The 22974-nt window shown below is 44.4% G+C and overlaps 1 protein-coding gene across 3 annotated transcripts in view; it reads left to right on the top strand.

Moving 5' to 3' along the window:
- The first annotated feature begins 224 nt into the window (after positions 1-224).
- The window catches only part of MAPK12 (mitogen-activated protein kinase 12), an 80312-nt gene continuing 57562 nt past the window's right edge, over positions 225-22974 (top strand). The window contains exons 1-2 of one of the 3 annotated variants that reach the window (XM_050936339.1): positions 225-603; positions 1959-2088. In XM_050936339.1, the coding sequence (XP_050792296.1) occupies positions 488-603; positions 1959-2088 (246 nt within the window). In that variant the 5' untranslated portion in view covers positions 225-487. The remainder of the gene's footprint in view (positions 604-1958; positions 2089-22974) is intronic. The other 2 variants (XM_050936341.1, XM_050936340.1) reach the window with 2 other exon arrangements.

Raw genomic sequence — 22974 nt, 5'->3', positions numbered from 1 at the left:
GGTTGCCTTCAAATACAGCAGATTTCACAGAAACAGGCTAGAAGTGGCTTTTTGGAAGGGGAGGTGTGTGTGTGTGTAGGGATATCTCACCACGTGATCTCAAACAAAAAGGCCAGTTTCTAGTTGGTTTGAGAACGGCGAGCAGCTCCTCCCTAGCCCCTGGGCCCAGCCTTGCCACCAGGCAGCAGCCACACACAGGAGAGTTATTTATCTGTCACAAAGCAGGCAGCCCCCAGATGCGGGGGGGAGGGACGGGGATTCATTCACAGTGGCTCCAGCAGGACCTCCTCCTCCTTTGAGAGGGCATGCTGCGGGGGGGGGGGGAGAGAAAGCAGGAGCCACACTCAATCTCCGCTAAGAGAGGGACCCACACACACACCGGGAGCGCTTCCAAGCCCAGCCCCTCGCAGCAGCCCAGCCGCCGCAGTCCCCCTCTCCGCTCCTCAGGGCTCTTTGTTGGAAGGCGCCGACAGGGGGCTGAGTCACCATGTCCTCCACCAAGAAAGGCTTTTACCGGCAGGAAATCACGAAAACCTTATGGGAGGTGCGGGAGCGCTACCGGGACCTGCAGCCGGTGGGCTCCGGAGCCTACGGCGCTGTCTGGTGAGTGAGGCGGGTCTCCCCTCCCCAAGACACCCCCTGGCCGGGCGGGGCGCCCCGCTGGAATCGGGCTGCCCACTGCCTGCGCGCCCCGGCCGCGGGAGCCGACCTGGCGGCCCCCTTCACAGCCAGGGACTTGGCCCGCCCTGGCGCGGCAGGCGGCGCGGCTCGGCTCGGCTCGGCTCCCTGGCTCGCGGGGACACCGGCCGGTTCCCCGGCCACTTTCGCTTTAATTCCTTCCAACTTTTTGTTTTGGCTGCGCCGGCCCGGCCCCCGCTCCCCCCGGTGCCGGTGTAATCGCAGCCAGTTCGGACGGGCAGCAGTTTGTGACATGGCCCCGGCCCGGCCCGCTCCTGTGCGGGGGGAAGGTGCTGGCTCTTCCCAGCCCAGGTGCGGCCCGCCCCGTTTCCTGCTCTGCCCGGGACTCGCCGCCCGTTTGCCCTGCTAGCCGGGCGCGTGCTGCCACGAAGTTGCAAGACAGGACAGTTCTACAGTAATCTGCCCCTAGGGGGAATCTCTGTGATCCTCAAGTGCCAGGGGCAGCGAGTTTATGCCCTGAAGCATGAGGGTTTATGTCCCTTCTGTTTTTCTTCTTCTGTCTAGGTAGGGTGACCAGACAGCAAATGTGAAAAATCAGAATGGGGATGGGGGGTAATAAGACCTTACATAAGAAAAAGACCCCAAAATCGGGACATCTGGTCACCCTATGTCTACGGTAACTTTGCATGTTCCCATACATAGAAATGCCCAAGCACTTTCCCACCCACCCTAAAGTCTTGTCCTCTGTGGTCTCCTGTGGCAGTGAGTTCCACAGTTACAGCATCCTATAAAATTGCATATCCCTATTATCCTTTTGCATTTCTACTTCATAAAAATGTTCCACTGTTTATTACAGTATGAGAGCTGATTGACCTCCATGCCATCCATTACTTTATAGACCTCTGCTGTGGCTCATCTGACTTGGCTAAGGGCAATGGTCTATTTCGTAGCCAGTTCTTAATTTCCCTTCTTTCTACCTTTACCAAAAATCCTTTCTTAGTCCGATAAAATATAGTGGAATTAGGACATCTCTCTTTTTTCCTTCCTATTCCCATTTACAGTTTTCTAATACTAGCTTCTTTTCATCAAAGGGTCTGGGAGCATGCTAGAGTCTCAATACCCTGGTGAGATACTTAGGGAGTTATTATCCCCACTTTACAGTATGATAAACAAAGGCACAGAGAGGTTATGTGACTTTGCCTTAGTCCCATGGCAGAGCACAGCCACACACTAGGAGTCCTCTAACCTATTGTTCAGTGCATCTTGGGTGGCAGGACTTGCAGCATCACTCCAGTCCTCACTTTCTTGTTCTGTTAAAGCTCAGCTATCGATGGAAGAAATGGCACCAAAGTGGCTATCAAGAAACTGTACCGCCCATTTCAGTCCGAACTCTTTGCCAAACGAGCCTACCGGGAACTGCGCCTCCTGAAACACATGAAGCATGAAAATGTGAGTTTAGTCATTAGCATATCCCCTCAAGTCTGTAGCTTGCACAGCAAAATGCGTACACACCACCATGTACACTGCCTGATCCACTGCCCCCCGGCCTCCACTATGTCCACAATCTGCCAAGGTAGATATGTCCTTGCATATCATCAGTAATTTAGCTGTAACAGAGATTTTTAGCCATGTATTACCAAAAGTCCTGATAAAGAGCAAAGCCATCAGTGGGTCAGCATGCAAAACCTGATGATGGGAGTGTGTGTATGTGCCATCAGGGAGGAGGCATCAAAAAGTGACTATAGCTTCTTCTGTCTGCATGATCATACATTTGTAACACTTGTCTTTGCCTCCTTTGCGGCTACTTCATTGTTTGTGGCTATCCTGAAGATTGTAAGCTATGAGAGATAGGATTTTTCTGTGTGTCTATGCGAAGCCTAGCACATTTGGGGCACTACTGTAATACAAACAAATCAATAAATATACAGATATAAGCATTGTAACCTATGCTGTGAACATGCCTGTCTCCAGCAATGGAAGGCTTGTTGGAGTGGAGGGATATGTGAGTAGCTTTGAGGATTAACTCAGGGTGATTTAGAAGAGAGTAAAATGGTTTTGTGAGGAGCAGCAGTCAAGGCTGGCATTATTGGTGGACATATGGGATGGGGAAAGCAATAAGAGATGAGTGAATAGGTAGAAGTAGAATTGTAAAGAGCCGTGAAGATTAAGGTTATGTCTACACTAGAAACTTCAAAGTGCTGCTGAGGGAGCGCTTTGAAGTGCGAGTGTGGTCGCGCGTGAGCTCTCCCAGCACTCCTAGTAATCCACCTCCACAAAGAAAACAGCTCCCAGTGCTCGGAGCCTGTCCACACTAGCACTTTAAAGTGCTCAAACTTGTGCTCAGGGGAGTGATTTTTCAAACCCCTGAGCCAGCAATTTAGAGCAGTATAAAATGTAAGTGTAGCCAAGCCTTTAGGGTAACATTTTCAAAAATGCCTAAAAAAAACTTAAGAGCCTTAGTCCTACTGATTTTCAATGAGATTTAGGCTCCTAAATGCCTGAGGTCAGGTCTACACTCAAAAGTTAATTTGTCCTAGCTACGTCTCTCAGGAGTGTGAAAAATCTACATGCCTGATTGATGTGGTTAAGCTGACCTAACCTCTGGTATAGACAGTCATAGGCACCGACTCTGTGGGTGCTCCAGGGCTGGAGCATCCACGGGAAGAAATTGGTGGGTGCTCTGCACCCACCGGCAGCTCCCTGACCTGCCCCCTAGGCCCCAGCTCACCTCCGCCTCTTCCCCTGAGCATGCTGAAGAGTCCTGTGTCCGTCCCCCCCAGTGCTTGTGCCTCAAAACAGCTGTTTTGCATGGCAAGTGCTGGGAGGGAGGGGGGAGGAGGTGGAACACAGCGCACTCAGGGAAGAGGCAGGGCCGGGGTGGGGATTTGGGGAGGGATCCAATAGGAGCAGGGAGGAGGCGGAGTCAGGGCAGGGCTAGGGCGCGAGCACCCACTGGCGCCAAGGAAAGTTGGTGCCTGTGTAGCATTATGTCGACCTAGCTACTGGGAGAACGCTTCCCGTTGCTGTAGTATGTGTCTACACTGAAGCACTACAGTGGCGCAGCTGCCATGAGCATTGGCACCACTGTAGGGTTTCAAGTGTAAACAAGCCCTAAGTCACTTTTGAAAATGTCATTTAGGTGCTTCTTGAAAATTTTACCTAAAAGGAAAAGCTTGAATTGGATATAGTCAGTGGAAGAGGGAAACCAGAGGGTGATTCAGAGAAAATGAGAAGGTAGGAGGTGATACCGTCAATGTAGTGGAAGAGGAAAGTGATTGTAACAGCTGTGTTTGCTGTGGATTGGAGGAAGGTGATGTGTCAGGGAAGTGGAAGAGGATGAGGCTGCAGTAATTAAGACGGGAGGTGAGGGAGGAGTCAAAGATGACTCCCAGAGTACATGTTAGATGGACAGGAAGGATAATAATATTGTCAACAGTGGGGCCATGGCTACTCTGGCGCTTTACAGCGCTGAAACTTTCGCGCTCAGGGGTGTGAAAAAAACACCCCCTGAGCGCTGCAAGATACAGCGCTGTAAAGCCTCAGTGTAAACAGTGCCGCAGCGCTGGGAGCGCGGCTCCCAGCGCTGCAAGCTTCACCCGTAGAGGATGTGGAGTACATGCAGCACTGGGAGAGCTCTCTCCCAGTGCTGGCGCTGCGACCACACTCGAAACTTCAAAGCGCTGCCGCGGCAGCGCTTTGAAGTGCAAGTGTAGCCATACCCTCAGAGAGAATAGTAAGCAGTGGAAAGGGGTAGATGAAATCTCAGATTCAGTTTTAACTATGTTAAATTCAAGTTGATGGCTGGATTGCTAGGAAAAGCTCTCACAGAGAGAGAGGCTAAATTGTGACATTAGATGTAGGAAGGGAAGACAGGTCATTAGTGGAGAGGGTAATTTGTGAGTCACTGAGGTACAGATGTTAATTGAAGATATCCCCTAAAGAGAGGGTGTATACAGTCAAGGACAAAGCTCTGTGGGGCTCCTGCTGGGAGGGGAGGAACCACAAAAGAGATGTTGAAAGAGTGATTGGAGAGGTAATAGGAGAACCAGGAGAGGACAGTGGCCAAGGTTCAAGGAGAGCATGATCAACAGTACCTAAAGTGACAGAAAGGTCAAGGAGAACAGGTGGAGCCCTGGGCCTTAAATGTAGCCAGGAAGAAGTTGTAGAGACTTGGGTGAGAGAAAGGTTGATAGAGTGAAGGGGTTGAAGCCAGACTGGAAGGGGCCCAAGATGGAGGACCAATGTAATGGCTACAAATGGCATGTTCCAAGGGTTTAGAGGGGAAGGAAGGGAGGAGATGGAGACATATTAGAAAGAGAGGGAGAGTGGGGCAAGTGGCAAAACATTTGAGGATGTGGGAGATCAGACCATGCTTTTAATCTGAAAGGAGCAGTTTGCTTGAAAAGAGCAAGAGCTTTACCAGGAGGGAGAGTGGGGGCAAGGGAGGCTAACGGCTTGGAATAGCCAATCCTTGTCATTGAAAATGATGGTATTGACACTTAGAACACAGCACCAACACTATCTGAGTTCAGTTTTAAAACTAATCTGTGAAACGCCTTGGTTTCCTGTCTAGATGAAGCAGACTGTACTTTAGACTTACACACCCACTAGCCTCTGTCCCTCAGGCATTTTAGCCTTAAGCCTCCTTTTATAATTTATGGTCAATTCATTTCACTCACTGCACCCCTAAAGTAATTGTGTTCTGCCATTAGCAGCTAGCATTTTATATGTTCAAAGTGCTGTTCAGTTAATGTTTGTACATCACGTAGGCTTTTTTACTATATTTGGAACATTCACAAAGCATTCTGACTGAACACTTAGGAGATGATGGACTCATGCAGTTACCAAGTGTCCAACATAGCTGGGTGATTTTTTTCCCCCCAGTTTCTCAGAGTAATCTGTCCTTCACTTGGCTAGTGTTCTTCAGCTGTATATGCCCTTTTGTTGCATGTGCCCTTTGGGATAGTAATCTTGAACTCTTCCATGTGCTCACTTGACATTAAAGACTCTAGAAGAGAGCAGACTCTGGGGATGTGATCTCAATCCATAAAAGGCTTAAGAATCACTATATATGAAGGAAATGAGTAATTTAAGGTCTCAGAAGGGAAATCAAGGAGTGATAACTTGAAGCTATTGGAGGAACAGTTTAGGCTAGATATTAAGGAAGAGTTCATCACAAGGCTCCTAGAACAAAGCCTGAGCAAGTGGTATCTGTACTAGGAATTAGTGGGGATTGAGGGGGGTAGAAATCAACCACTCTTCACAGCCAGGGGTAGCTGGACCTGCAACACAGCCCCTCTGAGGTTTCCCAGCCACTGAATATAGACATGTATAGATCCAGAGGCCCCCTACTCCAAGCCACCCCAGTGGTTCCTCTGCAGAAACATGCACTGGACCCACCACCACTGTGCCCCAACAACTCCCTCTTCTTTGGACAACCCTGCCACAGAGCTGAAGTGACACTGAGTATCTTGAGGGGCCTTCCTGCATTTGAATGGACTTCTGGTAACAGCAGTTACTCAGTGGAATAGGTATAAAGTAAGGGAGCTCAGAGTACCATAGCTGCACTTATTTAAGAAAAAGTTCCAAAAGACATTAATGGGAAAGATATAGTGGGTAGTCCTTTCCTGGTTCTACTATAAATACAATTGTTATAAAATATGAATAGAGTTGCAGTTCTGGTTTCCAAAATAAGATGATGTCGGAACAGGACAGAGATGAATATTACTAATATTTGTCTTACCTATCTTAGGTTTTAATAGCACCTAGCCAATGATATCTAGAGTAGGCAGTATATAACAGGTAATCTATCAGCACTGCATGCCAACATTAACAGTGCTGCTGCTGCATTTCATGCTCGGGACATTGCTGCAATATTGGATTAATCTGCTAGTACTCAGTCTTCTTCAATTTGCTTTTTTCACCCTCAAGATGTAAATGATTTATAGATTCTGGAATGCCATCAGAGTTAAAATTATATCCAATTTGCTGTGTATAATGTTTTTCTTAGAAAGTATCTTCTGCAGTAGTTAAGCATTTAATATGGAATTCTTATGAAAAGTATTTGTCTATTATTGACAATAGAACTATTGCAATGATTTTTTTCATTTGTGAAGCCATGTGATAGAATATGTCAAGTAGCTAGTAAAATGAAAGATCATACATTATGCTGAATATATGTGGCTTATTCAGCTGTAATCATTTCACTTGATGGCATATTCAGAATGATAGAAGAATATGTCTTGGTATGATATATTATGTCAAAAATCCTTGCAATAATTCTTTGAACTTTCATCATGGTATGCTTACTCTATCCACTACTGTACCACAACAGTGCATCAGCACATTTGGAAGTAACTACTATCAATATTCTAGAATGCCTTACTCATATGAGTAATCCTTATTGGAGCATTCCTATTGACTTCAGTGGGACTGCTCACATGAGTAAGGGTTGTAGGATCAGTCACCTAGGGAACAGTCCCGCAAATATGTGAGTTGTCTTACTGAATTTAACTGGAATGTCATCACAGGTGGAGCGACTCATATCAGTAGATGTTTAAGCATTTTCAAGACACAGCCCCAGATCATAAATCTCTGGATGCTGGGATACTGTCTTCTTTTATGTACTCCAGATCTTTGTGCATGTTGGTGGCTTTGAAACAACAGTACACTATTAAATGTACTATAGAAGAGAGGTTCTCAAATTGTGGTCTGTGAGCTCCATTCAGGTGGTCCGTGGATAGTTCCCTCTAGGGTGCACGCCTGGGCGGCCGCACACAAGAGAATTAAAGGCCACCTTCCTAATTAGTGGAGCCGTGCAGGCATGGCTCGACAAATTAGGTGCCTGGACCGTGGAGGTAAGGTGAAGTGGTAACCTTGGGGGGGACAATGGGGTGAGAAGCAGGGCTGGGGGGGAATTTGGGATGTGCAGAGCTGCAGTGGCCAGAGAAAGAGGCAACTTTCCCCAGCTCCAGGGCTGCGGTTGCCGGGGAGAGACGGCCGTCCTTCCCAGCCCCAGCTTAGGGGCTGCTGCCACAGGGGAGAGAGCGCACATCCGTTGCATTAGAAAGGTAAGACTACTTATATTAAAATATGAATTGTGTGCTTTTATTTGTAGAACAAAAAAACATTATTTATTTTTAAGGTTTTTTTATATAGTGCTTTTATCCAAAGTGCTTTACAATAGTTAGCTAACGGTACAAACAACATTTGAAAAGCAGCAAAGAATCCTGTGGCACCTTATAGACTAACAGATGTTTTGGAGCATGAGCTTTCGTGGGTGAATACCCACTTCCTCAGATGCATGTAATGGTCCATTACATGCATCTGAGGAAGTGGGTATTCACCCACGAAAGCTCATGCTCCAAAACATCTGTTAGTCTATAAGGTGCCACAGGATTCTTTGCTGCTTTTACAGATCCAGACTAACACGGCTACCCTCTGATATCTAACATTTGAAAAGATCATTAAGTGATCCGCCGAGAGTCTCAGCAATTTTCAAGTGGTCCGCGAAAGAAAAAGTTTGAGAACCACTGCTATAGAAGATTTTATGAAGGCAACAAAGTCTTGGTGATGCGAGACTTCACTTCAGCCCTCTGCTGCTGAATACATGTGGAGAAGTGATGTGAGACTACAGAGGTTTTGTGTGTGAGGGTTGTTGTGTTTGTGGAGCAGAGAAGTGAGAACTTGGGAGATTCTTTTCCATTTGTATCCAAATTACAAAATGAACCACTTAAGCTAGTAGCAGTAGTGTCCATCTTTTTTTTAGTCTTTAGAGTTTACCTTTAATTTGAAAAATTCTGAGTATAAGCTGATGGAGGATATCGTGGAGGTCAAGGCATCAACCCATAAAGAAAAACAGGCTGTTTACCAATGGGAAGATTTTTTAGCACTTTTTTTTTCTTTTGAACTTGACGTTAAATCTATAATTGTTACCTTTACAACTCTCTACATTATAGGTTTAAATCTGAACGGAAAAGAAAAAGTTGTTTGTGATACCCAGAAGGATACAAATATTTTAATGTACCAACTTTGGACCTGATCCTGCAAACACATATTTGCTTACCTCTCCACCCATGAATCATCCCACTGAGATCAATGGAGCATAAAGTTAAATATGTGCAGGTACTTGCAAGATTAGGTTCTTTGTTACTTCCATTTGACAAATGATTTTGGTTTTTGTTTTGCACACTGAATGGAGCTGGCATTAACATGCCTGTTTTCATTCAACAACAATTTGTATAGCAACCAATATTAAATCCATCTTGGTGTCCTTCTGGGGATATTTGTTAGTTAATGGCTGTTGCAAAGCCACCAGTAGGAGTGCAGAATATTGAGAGGGGATTTTATGATGCTCAAAAACAGTATCTGTTGTTAAAATAATTTATTTTAATTTCTCAGCAGTGGAGTGAAATGTTTTAAAATATCCTATTGATAAAACCTAGAAGATGTCCTTGACCTAACCCTTCCAAATATAAATTCAGAACATATTTTTGGTCTGAATCCCTTGATAAGTGACCTATAATATTTCAAAGTTTTGAATTGGTTCATGTACTACAGATGTTTTCTCTTCCTTGGAACACTGTGTTTAGAGATTCAGGTTCAATATTATTTATTTAGAAGAAACTCTATACTGTTCTCCTATTCATTGTTTGATTTACTGATCATTCTCTAGTGTATTCCCATGTCCAAAAAGCAATGTATGTTTTATAATATAAGAAATATGTTACTTTTTCCTGACTTTTGGAGAGAATTCAGGTGTGTATTAGATACCAAATCAGCTCACAATCGCCATATATTTTTCTGAGTAAGCTACAGCCCTCCAGTTTTAGATAGATAATATTAAACAAACTGAACTCTGTGTTTTGCAAAATGCTCATATTGTAGGGCTATTTGTTTAGCCTTATACAGTGTGCCTATCAGGAAACTCTAAATCCATGAACAATTTAAAATGCATTTTATCAAATAATTCATCCTGAGGCAGTGTCAAAGCTAAAATAGTCCCTATCCCACCTAAACTGATGTTCGCCTGCCCAGCCATTCATCTACCTACAAAATGCCTGAGTAATAGGTAGACTTTCCGACATGTTCTGAATGCAAATAATTTCAGGTTATGTCAGATCAAGGGAGTAAAGTGCCCTTTGCTGAGAAACTCCCTGTCCCCAGCTGAACAAATCGTGGGACTGCCAGGTCAAACATCTTGGTTGATCTCAACTTCCAGTTAAAACATGGGAAGAGTGGCAGTTTCTAAGATACATAAAACCCAAAGCAGGAAGGAAGTTATAGATCCAAACATGCATCTTGGATTGCAACAGGAAGTATAATGAAAGTCTGCAGTTTTTGGAGCATAGACTCCCTGCAAGGAATACTGCTATGTAATTGGGCAGCCACTTTTGGCACCAGCTAAAATTTCACCTTCGTCAGGTGTAGACTCCAATAGAGTGCAATGCAGTAATATAGGCTGGAAGTGACAAAGACACACGAGTGTGAGAGATCACATTCAAAAGACACAATCGTAACTTTTTTGCCAAGAACAGATGGAAAAAAGCATTCTTGGCCACCTCTGCTGTCTGTGTATTCAGAAAAGCCAAGGATCTAACAGAATCCCAAAGTATGAAGTTCAGTAACAAAAGGCTGGAAAATCTTCAGTGCAGTGACATATCACTTCTGTCACTTCCTTTGTTGGTTTTTGACAACCTACCAATTTTCCTTTCTGGACCAAGCTTCAGCTAACTAGCTGTCATCCAAGCCCCAAGCTTGGCTAGACATTAGGAAAGCAAATCAATTGCACAAACTTGAACCAATCAAACAGAGATGTAGAGCTGAAGGTCATCAGCATACTGATGTCACTGTAACCCACACCTTCTTCCTATCTGCACTACTGGCCCTGTGTACACAACTGAACAGGATGAGTGACAGAATAGAACCCTGCAATACATCACAGAAAAGAGCCCTCAGGGCAGATGAGAAAGCAAATATTACTATGAGACCTCTCAGAGAAAAGACTGGAGCTACTCCAGCCTGACTTGAGAGTCTGTAGGCATGTTGACATCACTCCTTGGTCACGTTGCTGGAGTGTTACTTCCTCACCACACAAGTCAGCATCCAGTAGTCAAATGAGTCCTGATGCTCTTTTATTTTACAAAGAGCATCATCTCCTTCCTCTCTCAGGACAGTAGTGAATCTATGGGACGTTTTCTCCTGATTGTTCTGCTACTTTTTCTTCTTGGTTATTGTGGCAGGGTGCTGCTAGAGAGGCCTTAATCAGTTCCTGCTACTCCAGCCCCAATCAGGGGGATTGGATTGGGGCTGGGTAGATAGCCTGATGCTTGCCTGGTAACTGGCCACACCTGCCAGCCTTGTTTGCAGGAGCTATAAGGCTGGGAGGAAGTGAGGGCAGGAGGGGAAGGTCAGGCTCAGAGGGAGATGGGAGTTGCCTAGTCTGTTGCTGGCCAGGCCTGTGGTAGGCCAAGCTGTTGTAAAAAGTCTGTATATAGTTGGAAACTGGTGATGGGGACTTGTACATAAATAAAGGGCAACAGCCTGAAGTGTCCCTGAGTCTCTGAGAAGAGAGGGAGAAGGACCGAACCGGAGGGGCGTTAGTTATTCATTCTTTCATTAAATGGGGGATGGAATTATGTGGGGACTCTTAGAAGGGCAGAGTGCTCAGCCTGTCAGGATTATGTGGAGAAGCGAGAAGGGAGTTCTCTATCCATTAGCAGTGATCCTTTTCTTTGGTGGAGTGGAATGGACAGCCACTGAAGAGAGACCCATTCAGGAAGAAAGGTGGCTGCAGGACAGGCCTGGTGGCAAGGTAGTTTAAGGAGGAAAAAGGGTGCCTTAGAATGTTATATGAATGCAGAGACCCTATAATGTGAGGGTAAAGGATGTGATGTGAGATACAAATATGCACAAAATGAAGCTAACCCTGAAGGAAATAAACTGTGTGATCTGCAAGCGATATCCACAGCAGGGGTAACTCCTATAGTATAAGAATGTCCTTACATTTGCAGTATGAGTGCCAAAGTCACTCAGCTTCACTGTTTTTCCCATGCATAACACCTACACTGTGAGGCACTTACAACATGAAATGTGCCCTACATTATGTATTAACATATTTAAAATCTGAGACTGCTGGTGACATGCTGCATCTAACTTCAGAAAACTTTTCTTTATATACACCAGTGGTTCTCAAACTTTTGTACCGGTAACCCCTTTCACATAGCAAGCCTCTGAGTGTGATCCCCCTCCCCCATATAAATTAGAAATACTTTTTAATATATTTAACACCATTATAAATGCTGGAGGCAAAGCAGGGTTTGGGGTGGAGGCGGACAGCTCACAACCCCCATTTAATAACCTTGTGACCCCCTGAGGGATCCTGACTACTAGTTTGAGAACCCCTGATATACACCTTGTGGAATCATTCCTCAGATAAGATCGCTTCAGTAAATGAAACCATATTAAAACATATCATATATATTTCAGTTCTAAAATACATCAGTATAATTAAAACAGAATCAGTGCTTGTACTAACGTATTTATTAGTCTAGAGATATTTGTACACAGCCAACGTTAAAGCGCTGCCGCTTTAATAAAGAATAAATAGTGAGGAATAAAGAAAAGTGGGTTTGCTCTTACAGTTAAAATCTAGTATACAGAAGACAATCTGCATTTTGCAGAAAAGCATAATTTGATATTCAAAAAAGGGATTATATATCTGCTCAAAGAAGCCACTGAAGTCTTTATCCAGTTACATTGTTATATCTATTCAGATACTTAAAAAAAATTAATTTACATCTTTGAGTCCTGCAGTCTGATCTGGGTGGATTCTTGTATGTATGGAGTCCTGTAACTGTTAGAGTCACTGAGGCTCTGCAGGGGTGCAAGGGTCCACCCATGCAGATCATACTGCAACATCGGGCCATACTGATAACATGGTTGGCAAACAACGAAGTTTGATGAACAAATCGGGCTTGAAATTTATCCAGACCATCTTCAAATATATATGTAAAACCCAAAATTCACTAGAAACAGAAGTATGGACAATCTTAGAAATAAAAACTCCCTATCAGACAAAAATAACAAAGAGGATATGACAAAACCTACATCAGAAATCCTATAGTAATTCCACAGTGCTGAAATTATTGTGGTATAACTTTTTTTCATTTGATTATAATTTTATTAGTTCATATTAAATAAAATATAACAAACAGTTTTCACTGTTCATCAAGCCATAATGCAAGGCGGAGTCAGTATATCAGTCACGCAAACGTTTTGAATAACAGGAATCTTTTATACCAATAAAGGGTGGTATCCGTATTGGGACACATCCCTGGCTATGAGACAGATGTCCTGCTTCATTCATAACCCACCATTCCTGGTAGCTGGGATGTGTCCAGTTACGAATAACGGCATGCTTCAGAAAGTGTTGATAGGATCAATAGAGCAACAGCTGTTTTGTAAAATATCTGTTCGTTTATCTCTGTTCCTATTGTCATACAATTCTAGTCTCATAGACTCATAGACTCTAGGACTGGAAGGGACCTCGAGAGGTCATTGAGTCCAGTCCCCTGCCCTCATGGCAGGACCAAATACTGTCTAGACCATCCCTAATAGATATTTATCTAACCTACTCTTAAATATCTCCAGAGATGGAGATTCCACAACTTCCCTAGGCAATCTATTCCAGTGTTTAACTACCCTGACAGTTAGGAACTTTTTCCTAATGTCCAACCTGAATCTCCCTTGCTGCAGTTTAAGTCCATTGCTTCTTGTTCTATCATTGGAGGCTAAGGTGAACAAGTTTTCTCCCTCCTCCTGATGACACCCTTTTAGATACCTGAAAACTGCTATCATGTCCCCTCTCAGCCTTCTCTTTTCCAAACTAAACAAACCCAATTCCTTCAGCCTTCCTTCATAGGTCATGTTCTCAAGACCTTTAATCATTCTTGTTGCTCTTCTCTGGACCCTCTCCAATTTTTCCACATCTTTCTTGAAATGCAGTGCCCAGAACTGGACACAATACTCCAGTTGAGGCCTAACCAGTGCAGAGTAAAGCGGAAGAATGACTTCTCGTGTCTTGTTTACAACACACCTGTTAATGCATCCCAGAATCACGTTTGCATTTTTTGCAACAGTATCACACTGTTGACTCATATTAAGCTTGTGGTCTACTATGACCCCTAAATCTCTTTCTGCCAAACTCCTTCCTAGACAGTCTCTTCCCATTCTGTATGTGTGAAACTGATTGTTCCTTCCTAAGTGGAGCATTTTGCATTTATCTTTATTGAACTTCATCCTGTTTACCTCAGACCATTTCTCCAATTTGTCCAGATCATTTTGAATTTTGACCCTGTCCTCCAAAGCAGTTGCAATCCCTCCCAGTTTGGTATCGTCCGCAAACTTAACAAGCGTACTTTCTATGCCAACATCTAAATCGTTGATGAAGATATTGAACAGAGCCGGTCCCAAAACAGACCCCTGCGGAACCCCACTTGTTATACCTTTCCAGCAGGATTGGGAGCCATTAATAACTACTCTCTGAGTACGGTTATCCAGCCAGTTATGCACCCACCTTATAGTAGCCCCATCTAAATTGTACTTTCCTAGTTTATCTATAAGAATATCATGCGAGACCGTATCAAATGCCTTACTAAAGTCTAGGTATATCACATCCACCGCTTCTCCCTTATCCACAAGGCTCGTTATCCTATCAAAGAATGTTATTAGATTAGTTTGACACGATTTGTTCTTTACAAATCCATGCTGGCTATTCCCTATCACCTTACCACCTTCCAAGTGTTTGCAGATGATTTCTTTAATTACCTGCTCCATTATCTTCCCTGGCACAGAAGTTAAACTAACTGGTCTGTAGTTTCCTGGGTTGTTTTTATTTCCCTTTTTATAGATGGGCACTATATTTGCCCCCTTCCAGTCTTCTGGAATCTCCCCCGTCTCCCATGATTTCCCAAAGATAATAGCCAGAGGCTCAGATACCTCCTCTATTAACTCCTTGAGTATTCTAGGATGCATTTCATCAGGCCCTGGTGACCTGCAGGCATCTAACTTTTCTAAGTGATTTTTTACTTGCTCTTTTTTTATTTTATCTTCTAATCCTACCCTCTTCCCGTAAGCATTCACTATACTAGACATTCTTTCAGACTTCTCAGTGAAGACCGAAACAAAGAAGTCATTAAGCATCTCTGCCATTTCCAAGTCTCCTGTTACTGTTTCCCCCTCCTCACTGAGCAGTGGGCCTACCCTGTCCTTGGTCTTCCTCTTGCTTCTAATGTATTGATAAAAAGTCTTCTTGTTTCCCTTTATTCCCATAGCTAGTTTGAGCTCATTTTGTGCCTTTGCCTTTCTAATCTTGCCTCTGCATTCCTGTGTTATTTGCCTATATTCGTCCTTTGTGATCTGACCTAGTTTCCATTTTTTATATGACTCTTTTTTATTTTGTAGGTCACGCAAGATCTCGTGGTTAAGCCAAGGTGGTCTTTTTCCCCATTTTCTATCTTTCCTAACCATCGGAATAGCTTGCTTTTGGGCCCTTAATAGCGTCCCTTTGAAAAACTGCCAACTCTCCTCAGTTGTTTTTCCCCTCAGTCTTGATTCCCATGGGACCTTGCCTATCAGCTCTCTGAGCTTACCAAAATCCGCCTTCCTGAAATCCATTGTCTCTATTCTGCTGTACTCCCTTCTACCCTTCCTTAGAACTGCAAACTCTATGATTTCATGATCACTTTCATGATAGTCTTCGAAGTGCAAGTGTTCCATGTAGAGGAACCATGTCTCATGGAATTTATTATGCTGCTCCCATACTGTCTATGCCCTAGTCATTCATTTTAAATAGTTGACACTCATTTCCAATGGTCTGTGTTTGCTTTTAAATTTGATTTCCACAAATTCAGTATTTTGTTTCTTAACAGCTGACGAAAAAGCATTCATTCTAGCCAGCACTTGGGAAAAAACCCCCAGCGCACACTGGCCTGAGGAAGGCTACTAGCCAGAGTTACAAATACCTTTGTGGCCACTCCCAGTCAGTTGCACCCTCTGCAGCTGAAAGGAATAAAACAGTTGTGAATGGTCTTCAGTTGTAACACACTGTCAGCTTGATATTGAATATTTTTGTAGCTGCTCGGTAGGAGAGTGCAAGAAAGGAGGAGGAGGAGAGTTTGGAGAGGCAGCCAAGATAGAGCTGCTCCCCAGCCTGCTTTGTGAAGTCATAAGGCAACAGCACTCCAAGAGAGCTAAGGGTTTGTAGCTCTTAGATTGGTTCTGACACGCCAGTGAAGTCGAACATTGGAACCAAGGTGTCAGTGTTAATAGCTAACACTTGACATACGATTAGATACTTTTATCCAGAGTAGAATTAGGGCAAGTTTACACTATACATTTACATCAGTATAACTATATCACTCGGGTGTGAAAAATCTACATCCCTGAGTGATACAGTTATATCGACTAATCCCTGGTGTAGACAGTGTTATGTTGATGGGAGAGCTTCTCCTGTTGACATTGCTGCTGCCTCTTGAGGAGGTGGATTAACTAAACTGACTGGAGCAGCTCTTCTGTCAGTGTAGTAGCGTCTTTGCTGAAGCACTGTAGTGGTGCAGCTGTGCTGCAGCAGTAGCATTTTAAGTGTAGGCCTGCCGTTAGGGCTTAATTCTCTCTTCTTTGAATAGTAGTAGAAATAAAACTGTTTCAAAACAGGGTTTCATTAAGTACCCAAAGAGGTAGTTAAACTTAATGAACAGCCCTCTTTGTAGATGTAGACTGCAGAGAAAGCAGAATTTAGCTGACAAGTTCCCAATCCCTCCAATCTTGTGCTATTCATATTGCCACTTTTGCATGCAAAAAAAAAAAAGGCATGTGCGTTTTTGTGGTACACTATATTTCATCAACTGTTTAAAAATTGTATTTGATCAGAAATATGTGTATATGGCTACAAATATTTTAGAAATGTTCTCAGACAGATAGTAGCCATTTGTGAGAGATGTAATAATAAATACTGCTAGAAACTGCACAAACTTTTAAAGATTTCCCTACTGTGTGGTCATTTTTAGGGATTATAAGGAATTGGGCCCAAAGATGTCTGCACCCTCAGTGAAGTTTTCATATATTTCTGATAAGTGGAATATACACTCATATTGTAATCACAGCCTACGTATGCTCAGAAGGATTCCTACCTATAAAACAAGAGAAGCATGCTGAAGCACAAATCTCTTCAGGAAAAATGAATTTGCAGTTTCAGAGAGCAGTCCTGGTTCCCTCACCCTCCTTCACCACAGGCAGTAATGGATTATGAGAGCATGGAAGAATTCAACTGATCTGTCCTACAATTGCCATGGAAACATATCTGCAGATTTGAGGCTATTTTTTCATCAGTTGCGCCACATTTAAATGTTAGTCTGTCTTTGGCCGCAGGTATCCCTGGCTTCCTTATGTGCCCTGATCCAGGTAGGCACTTAAGCAAGTTAACAATGGGACCTAAGCACATACTTATAGTTAAACATATGCTAAGTGCTTTCCTCAATTAGGGATGTTTTCCTGAACAGGGACCTCACCAGGTATGTCTACAACAGTATTTTGGAGCAAGTCTTCCAGCCAGGGCTGACAGACTTGGGCAAGTGGGGCTCGGTATAGACAACATCTTGAAGTTGTGACTCAGATTCTGAAATCCACCCAACCTCCCAACATTTCAACTTTCTACATTCTTTAAATAGGCTGTAATTTTTCTCTCTCATGTCTTCTAAATGAATACTATAACCATTTAAAAAAGAATTAACAGAATGTGTCTCGTGAAAATAAGTAACCTTTATTCTGTATGTTTCTCTCTTCTCACTCTCCTGGAATCTTCCTGTGTCATATAATGTTTTCTCTAATGTATGATCTGAACTTGAAAACACTGTCTTGACTAGAGCATCCAGTGAGACTGTTCATGGTACTATGCTGCTCAATAGTAAGCATTTGCAGAATCAGCCCCCTAAATTGTAAGCTAGGGCAGGGTCCATGAGTGGAAGCCTGGGTCCATTGAAGTCAGTGGGAGTTTTTCCATTGACTTCAGTGGAGCCAGAATTTTACCCCCATATTTTTACTACATAAAGCACCATGTACATCTATAATACTGTATACAAATGTTCAGTACGTAAAAGCTGATGGATACTGATAGATGAACAATAATAATTAAAGGTAGGTTCCAACGTTTTTTGTAAGAGTTACTTAAGCTAAGGAACATGTTGAAACTATGTAGTCACAAATGGTAAAATTCAGGAGAGAGAATCGACTCCATTTTTTAATCTTGATGTAATTTACGTTAATTTTAGCTTTAGCTTTAAAAATAATTAAATAAATAATTGCAGGCAGCTTGATGGTACAACATAAAAATAAATACAAAAATGTAAATTAAACTCTCTGTTGGCTGGTGCTAATGGATGTGCTGCCCAATTAGGTCTGTCAAATGGACTCTGATGCCTTTGGATTCCCAAACTAGCAAACATTGCATATTAAAGAGAGTGGCTGTGATGGTTCTTGGGGCACCCAAAATTGTGAGTCACCTTGTTATCCCCTGTCTCCAGTGTGAGGGAGACTTGCCTGTGCCTGGTTGGGTGTCAGCTCCTCTAATACCACCAGCCTGTCATCCACGTAGGCACTCTCCTCTGTGCTATGCCAGCCGTCTTCGCTTTCCAAGTTAACTACAGATGTACCCCAGTCTCTGAATCCCTTTGAATCATTCCTCTGTGATAATCAGCCTTTGACACTGGCTACTTGAAGAAATCCCAGATCCGCTGCTCCCAAAGGAGCAATGTACCTTAAACCATTGCTCCTGTAAGCCACACAGCACTTGTGAGCACTTACAATAAAACAAAAATAAGTTTATTTAAGAAAGGGTAAAGATTTAACTAGAAATGAGAGGTTACAGAGTGGTAGCCATGTTAGTCTACATCAGCAAAAACAACGAGGAGTCCTTGTGGCACCTTAGAGACTAACAAATTTATTTGGGCATAAATTTGTTAGTCTCTAAGGTGCCACAAGGACTTCTGGTTGTTTTTGCTAGAAATGAGAGACAGTGATGGAAACAAATGGTTTCAATCTAAAATGAAAACTTGGGTCTATCCTTATTAATAGTTACCTTTTCACTCTAAATAGGTTTCTCCTCCAAAGTTCAAAATGTTGCAAAGCTGACCAGTTTCCCAAGAACCTGGATCTAAAAGTTTGTGGAAACATCCCCTCTCCATAAAGGGGTTCCCTCAGTGAATGGATCCATAGTGCTTCTCCCTCCTCTATGTCACACTGAAAACAACCTTCTACTCACAGACAGGGTGAACCACTGTCTTGTTTGTTCCTTCTAAGTGGTTTTGATTGTTTGCATTTGCCTTTGATGGTTTCCCATTGAAAATCCTAGTATTGCGCAAAGCTAAATAATTGAGCTTTGCATTGCATCACCAGCTAAACAGGGTGGGGTGACAACTCCCCCCATCCAAATGGGCCATCACTCAGACACATTATCTCCTAGTGACTAAGGCCATGTCTATGCTGGCAGAAGTTTTTTTGCTGCAAGTTTTGTGGACGATCAAAAAGCACTAACAGAAAATTGTTGTTGCATGTGCAGACTGTCTTCCTTGGTCAATGAAGTGCATCCACTCTCGGGGCAATAGCATCGACAGTGAGAGCAATCTACTGTGAGCAATCTACTGTGGGTAGCTATCCCACAGTTCAGATCTCCACCTGGCGCGAGGTCTTGTGGGAAGGCAGAATGGATCGCAGCGCATCATGGGTTTGGGTTCAGTGTCCCATGATGCATTGCATTCCATCCCAGCATTCCATGTGCTTCTGTCTTTGGTTTGTGGAACTTTTCAACATCCCTTGTGTAGTGGGGTGGTTACCCCACTCCTGCCCTGAAGGGCTTAAAGCAGCCCTGGGGAGGGCTGTGGCTGGGAGAAAGCAGCTACTAAGCTGATTGGGGAAGCAGCCGCAGCTGGGCCATGCCCCAATCAGGCCACAGCTGGCCCTATAAGAAGGCTGGGGCCAGAAGCCAGAGACAGACTCTCTCTAGTTTTGAGAGGGAGGGACCTGGCTGCAGGAAGCTGAGAGCAGGTACCTGGAGTGGAGCAGGGCTGGGGGAAGGCCAAGGGAGCTGAGGAGCTCCGGCCTGGAAACCCCCCAGGCTGCAGTCTAGTAGAAGGCCAATTAGGTACTGAGGTTTCAGGGGGACAGCCCACGAGCAGGCAGACGCAACAGGTCCAAACCCCCCTTGCCTATGATGAGTGGCTTTTACACAGCAGTCTGCCCCAGTGAGTGGGGGCTAGATGGTGACTAGCAGTAGCTCATGACTGAGACAAGGTGGGGATAGAGGGTTGGGGGTTCCCCTCGGTGGGGAGACCTTGAGACTGGGGAGGTATTGCCCCAAAGACAAGGGGCACTAGGTCCTGGGAGGGACACGGGGGCCAGCAGCAGTGTGACATTGGCCTGCAGAGGGCGCTCCGGAGGCTGGATGAGCTAATTCCTTGAGAGACCAGCAGGAAGCGCCACAGCAGTGAGTTGTGCACTGCAACACGTTGAAGGAATGGATCCCACACTGCTCTCTGGTGCTCTGCTAGCAGGCAGTAGCACCTCGTGAGTGGCAGTACAGTTAATTGTGAAGTTCTGAACTCAGTGGGGTTCATAGTTGCATGAAGTGCTGTCTGACATTGATAGGAGCAACCTTTGATTACTTTTGGCATTCACAGAACAGCTGAACGTGGTGGAACATCATTTTTGGACTTGGAAAGCTAGCACTGAGTGGTGGAATCACATCGTTGTGCAGGTCTGGGATGACGAGCATAACTTTTCGATGAGAAAAGCCACCTTCCTGGAACTGTGTGCTGAGCTCACCCCAGTCCTTCGATGCAGGGACCCCGAAATGAGAGCTGTCCTCTCGGTGGAGAAACACATGGCACTCGCAGTGTGGAAGCTGGATAACACCGGACTACTACCGGTTGGTTGCAGATCAGTTTGGAGTCGGGAAGTCAACTGTCGGGACTGTGTTAATGCAAGTGTGCAGGGCCATTAATCACATCCTGTTGTGAAGGACCAAGACTCTTGGCAATGTGTGTGAAATAGTGGATGGCTTTGCAGAAATGGGTTTCCCTAACTGTTGAGGGGCAATAGATGGCACATATATTCCAATTTTGGCACTGGACCACCTTGCGACAGAGTACATCAATAGGAAGGGGCACTTCTCCATGGTGTTGCAGGTGCTTGTGGATCACTGCAGGCGTTTTACTGACATCAATGCAGGGTGGTCCAGAAAGGTGCATGACACACGTATCTTCAGGAACACCAACCTGTACTGAAAGCTGCAAGCGGGGGCTTTCTTTCCTGACCAGAAGATTACAGAAGGAGATGTTGAAATGCCCATAGTGATCCTGGAGACCCAGTGTACCCCTTAATGCCATGGTTCGTGAAACCTTACACGGGAAACTTAGATAGCAGTAAGGAGTGGTTCAAGAATAGTAAAATACACCTCTAATAACATACCAATTACTTTCTCACTCACTCTTGACAAGCATATGCATGGTGACTTTACCTAGCGGCAAGGTGCATTTTACATGGGGAGAAAAGCAATATGAAAGGGATTCAGTGCAGTCGACGAGGGACAATATTTTAAATTTTTCCATCCTTTTCCACAGGTGGGCGTTACTGTACCAGATATCTCACTCCTGAGGGCAAATAGGGAAGCAAGAGTGCATCTACTACATGCCCTGGTCCCTGTGTTGCTCATCTGTGTGCTGCTTTGGTCCCAGTAAAAGTAATTGCAGAATGGCGCAGGAAAGGGACAAAGCAGCTCTGCCAAGGAAACTTCAGCAGAGGATTCCCGAGTCCCTCCAGGAAAGCTTCCTGGAGATTTTTCAGGAGGATTCCTATGAAATCTCCATGTGCATCAACACCCTCTTTCTCCATACTGCGTAGCTGCATGGGGAAATGTTGAACACATAGTAACATGGCCAGCCTTGTACATTTCTATGCCCTCAATACACCTCCGCACTTCACAAAGCAAAAACACTTACCAGGGGTTTCCTCTCCTGCGTCTGGCTTGCCAGAGTGCAACTGCTGAGACTGGCTAGACACCCCTGGAGCAGAGAACAGCTCCTGACCAGACACACCACTGGGTGACCCTACTGTGGGCTCCACGAAGGGGTGGATTAAAGTTATGAGGGGCCTAAGGCTAATGGGAGGGAAGGGCCTAAGTGTGACTTACATATTGCAAAAAAATTATGAAGTCATCAAACATTTATCTACATACATATTGTGATAGACCCAGGCTAGTTGGGAACAGCAGAATAGTAGAAGGGAGATATACTGGCCACTGGATAAACAGTTTTCTGTTCCCTGAGTGACCAGATCAAGGGCTTCTCCAGGCTAATGAGAACACCTGACTCCAATTAACCTGCCAAGAGTCAGGTGAGGCTGTTAATCACCTGACTCTAATTAAGGCCCCTCTGATGCTATAAAAGGGCTCACTCCAGTCAGGCCAAAGGGAGCCAGAGGAGAGGAAGTGCGTGTGAGGAACTGGGAGCAAGAGGCATGCAAGAAGCTGAGAGTGAGTAGGCATACTGCTGGAGGACTGAGAAGTACAAGCATTATCAGACATCAGGAGGAAGGTCCGGTGGTGAAGACAAAGAAGGTGTTGGGAGGAGGCCATGGGGAAGTAGCCCAGGGAGTTGTAGCTGTCACACAACTGTACCAGGAGGCACTCTAGACAGCTGCAGCCCACGAGGCCCTGGGCTGGAACTGGAGTAGAGGACGGGCCCTGGTTCCCCCTAAACCTCCCAACTCCTGATCAAACACAGGAGGAATTGACCTGGATTGTGGCTTCTACCAGAGGGGCTGCTTCCCAACCCACAGGGTGAATCTGTGAGGAGAGCAAATCCGCCAATAAGCACAGGACCCACCAAGGTAGAGGAGGAACTTTTGTCACAATATTTACATATTGTTTATTTATGTAAAGTTAATACATTTATTCTCACTACACTCAATTCTTCAAACAAATAATTTTTCCCCTAGCTTTAGCTGTGGCACAGACATGAATGTTGTCATCATAATTCAAAGACTTGACAATTTCATTCTCAATGCTCAAGAGGGACAAAGCACTGAGATGCTCTCGAGTCATGGTGGTTTGATCCTTGTTAGAAGAGAGAAGGAACGTTCTCCACTACAGTTAGCGATCATTAGTGACAAATACAGCTGTAATGTAGTTTCAACAATTGGGGAAACAGTCTGTCATATTGGATTCAGTGAAAACTTGCTACATCCAAATAGATTTGCTTTCATCATCTTTTCTTTCTATATCTG

This window comes from Gopherus flavomarginatus, chromosome 1 (assembly GCF_025201925.1).
Source record: "Gopherus flavomarginatus isolate rGopFla2 chromosome 1, rGopFla2.mat.asm, whole genome shotgun sequence".
NCBI lineage: Eukaryota > Metazoa > Chordata > Testudines > Testudinidae > Gopherus > Gopherus flavomarginatus.
Note: the sequence above shows the minus strand (reverse complement) of the source record. Positions and strands in the feature narration are given on the sequence as shown.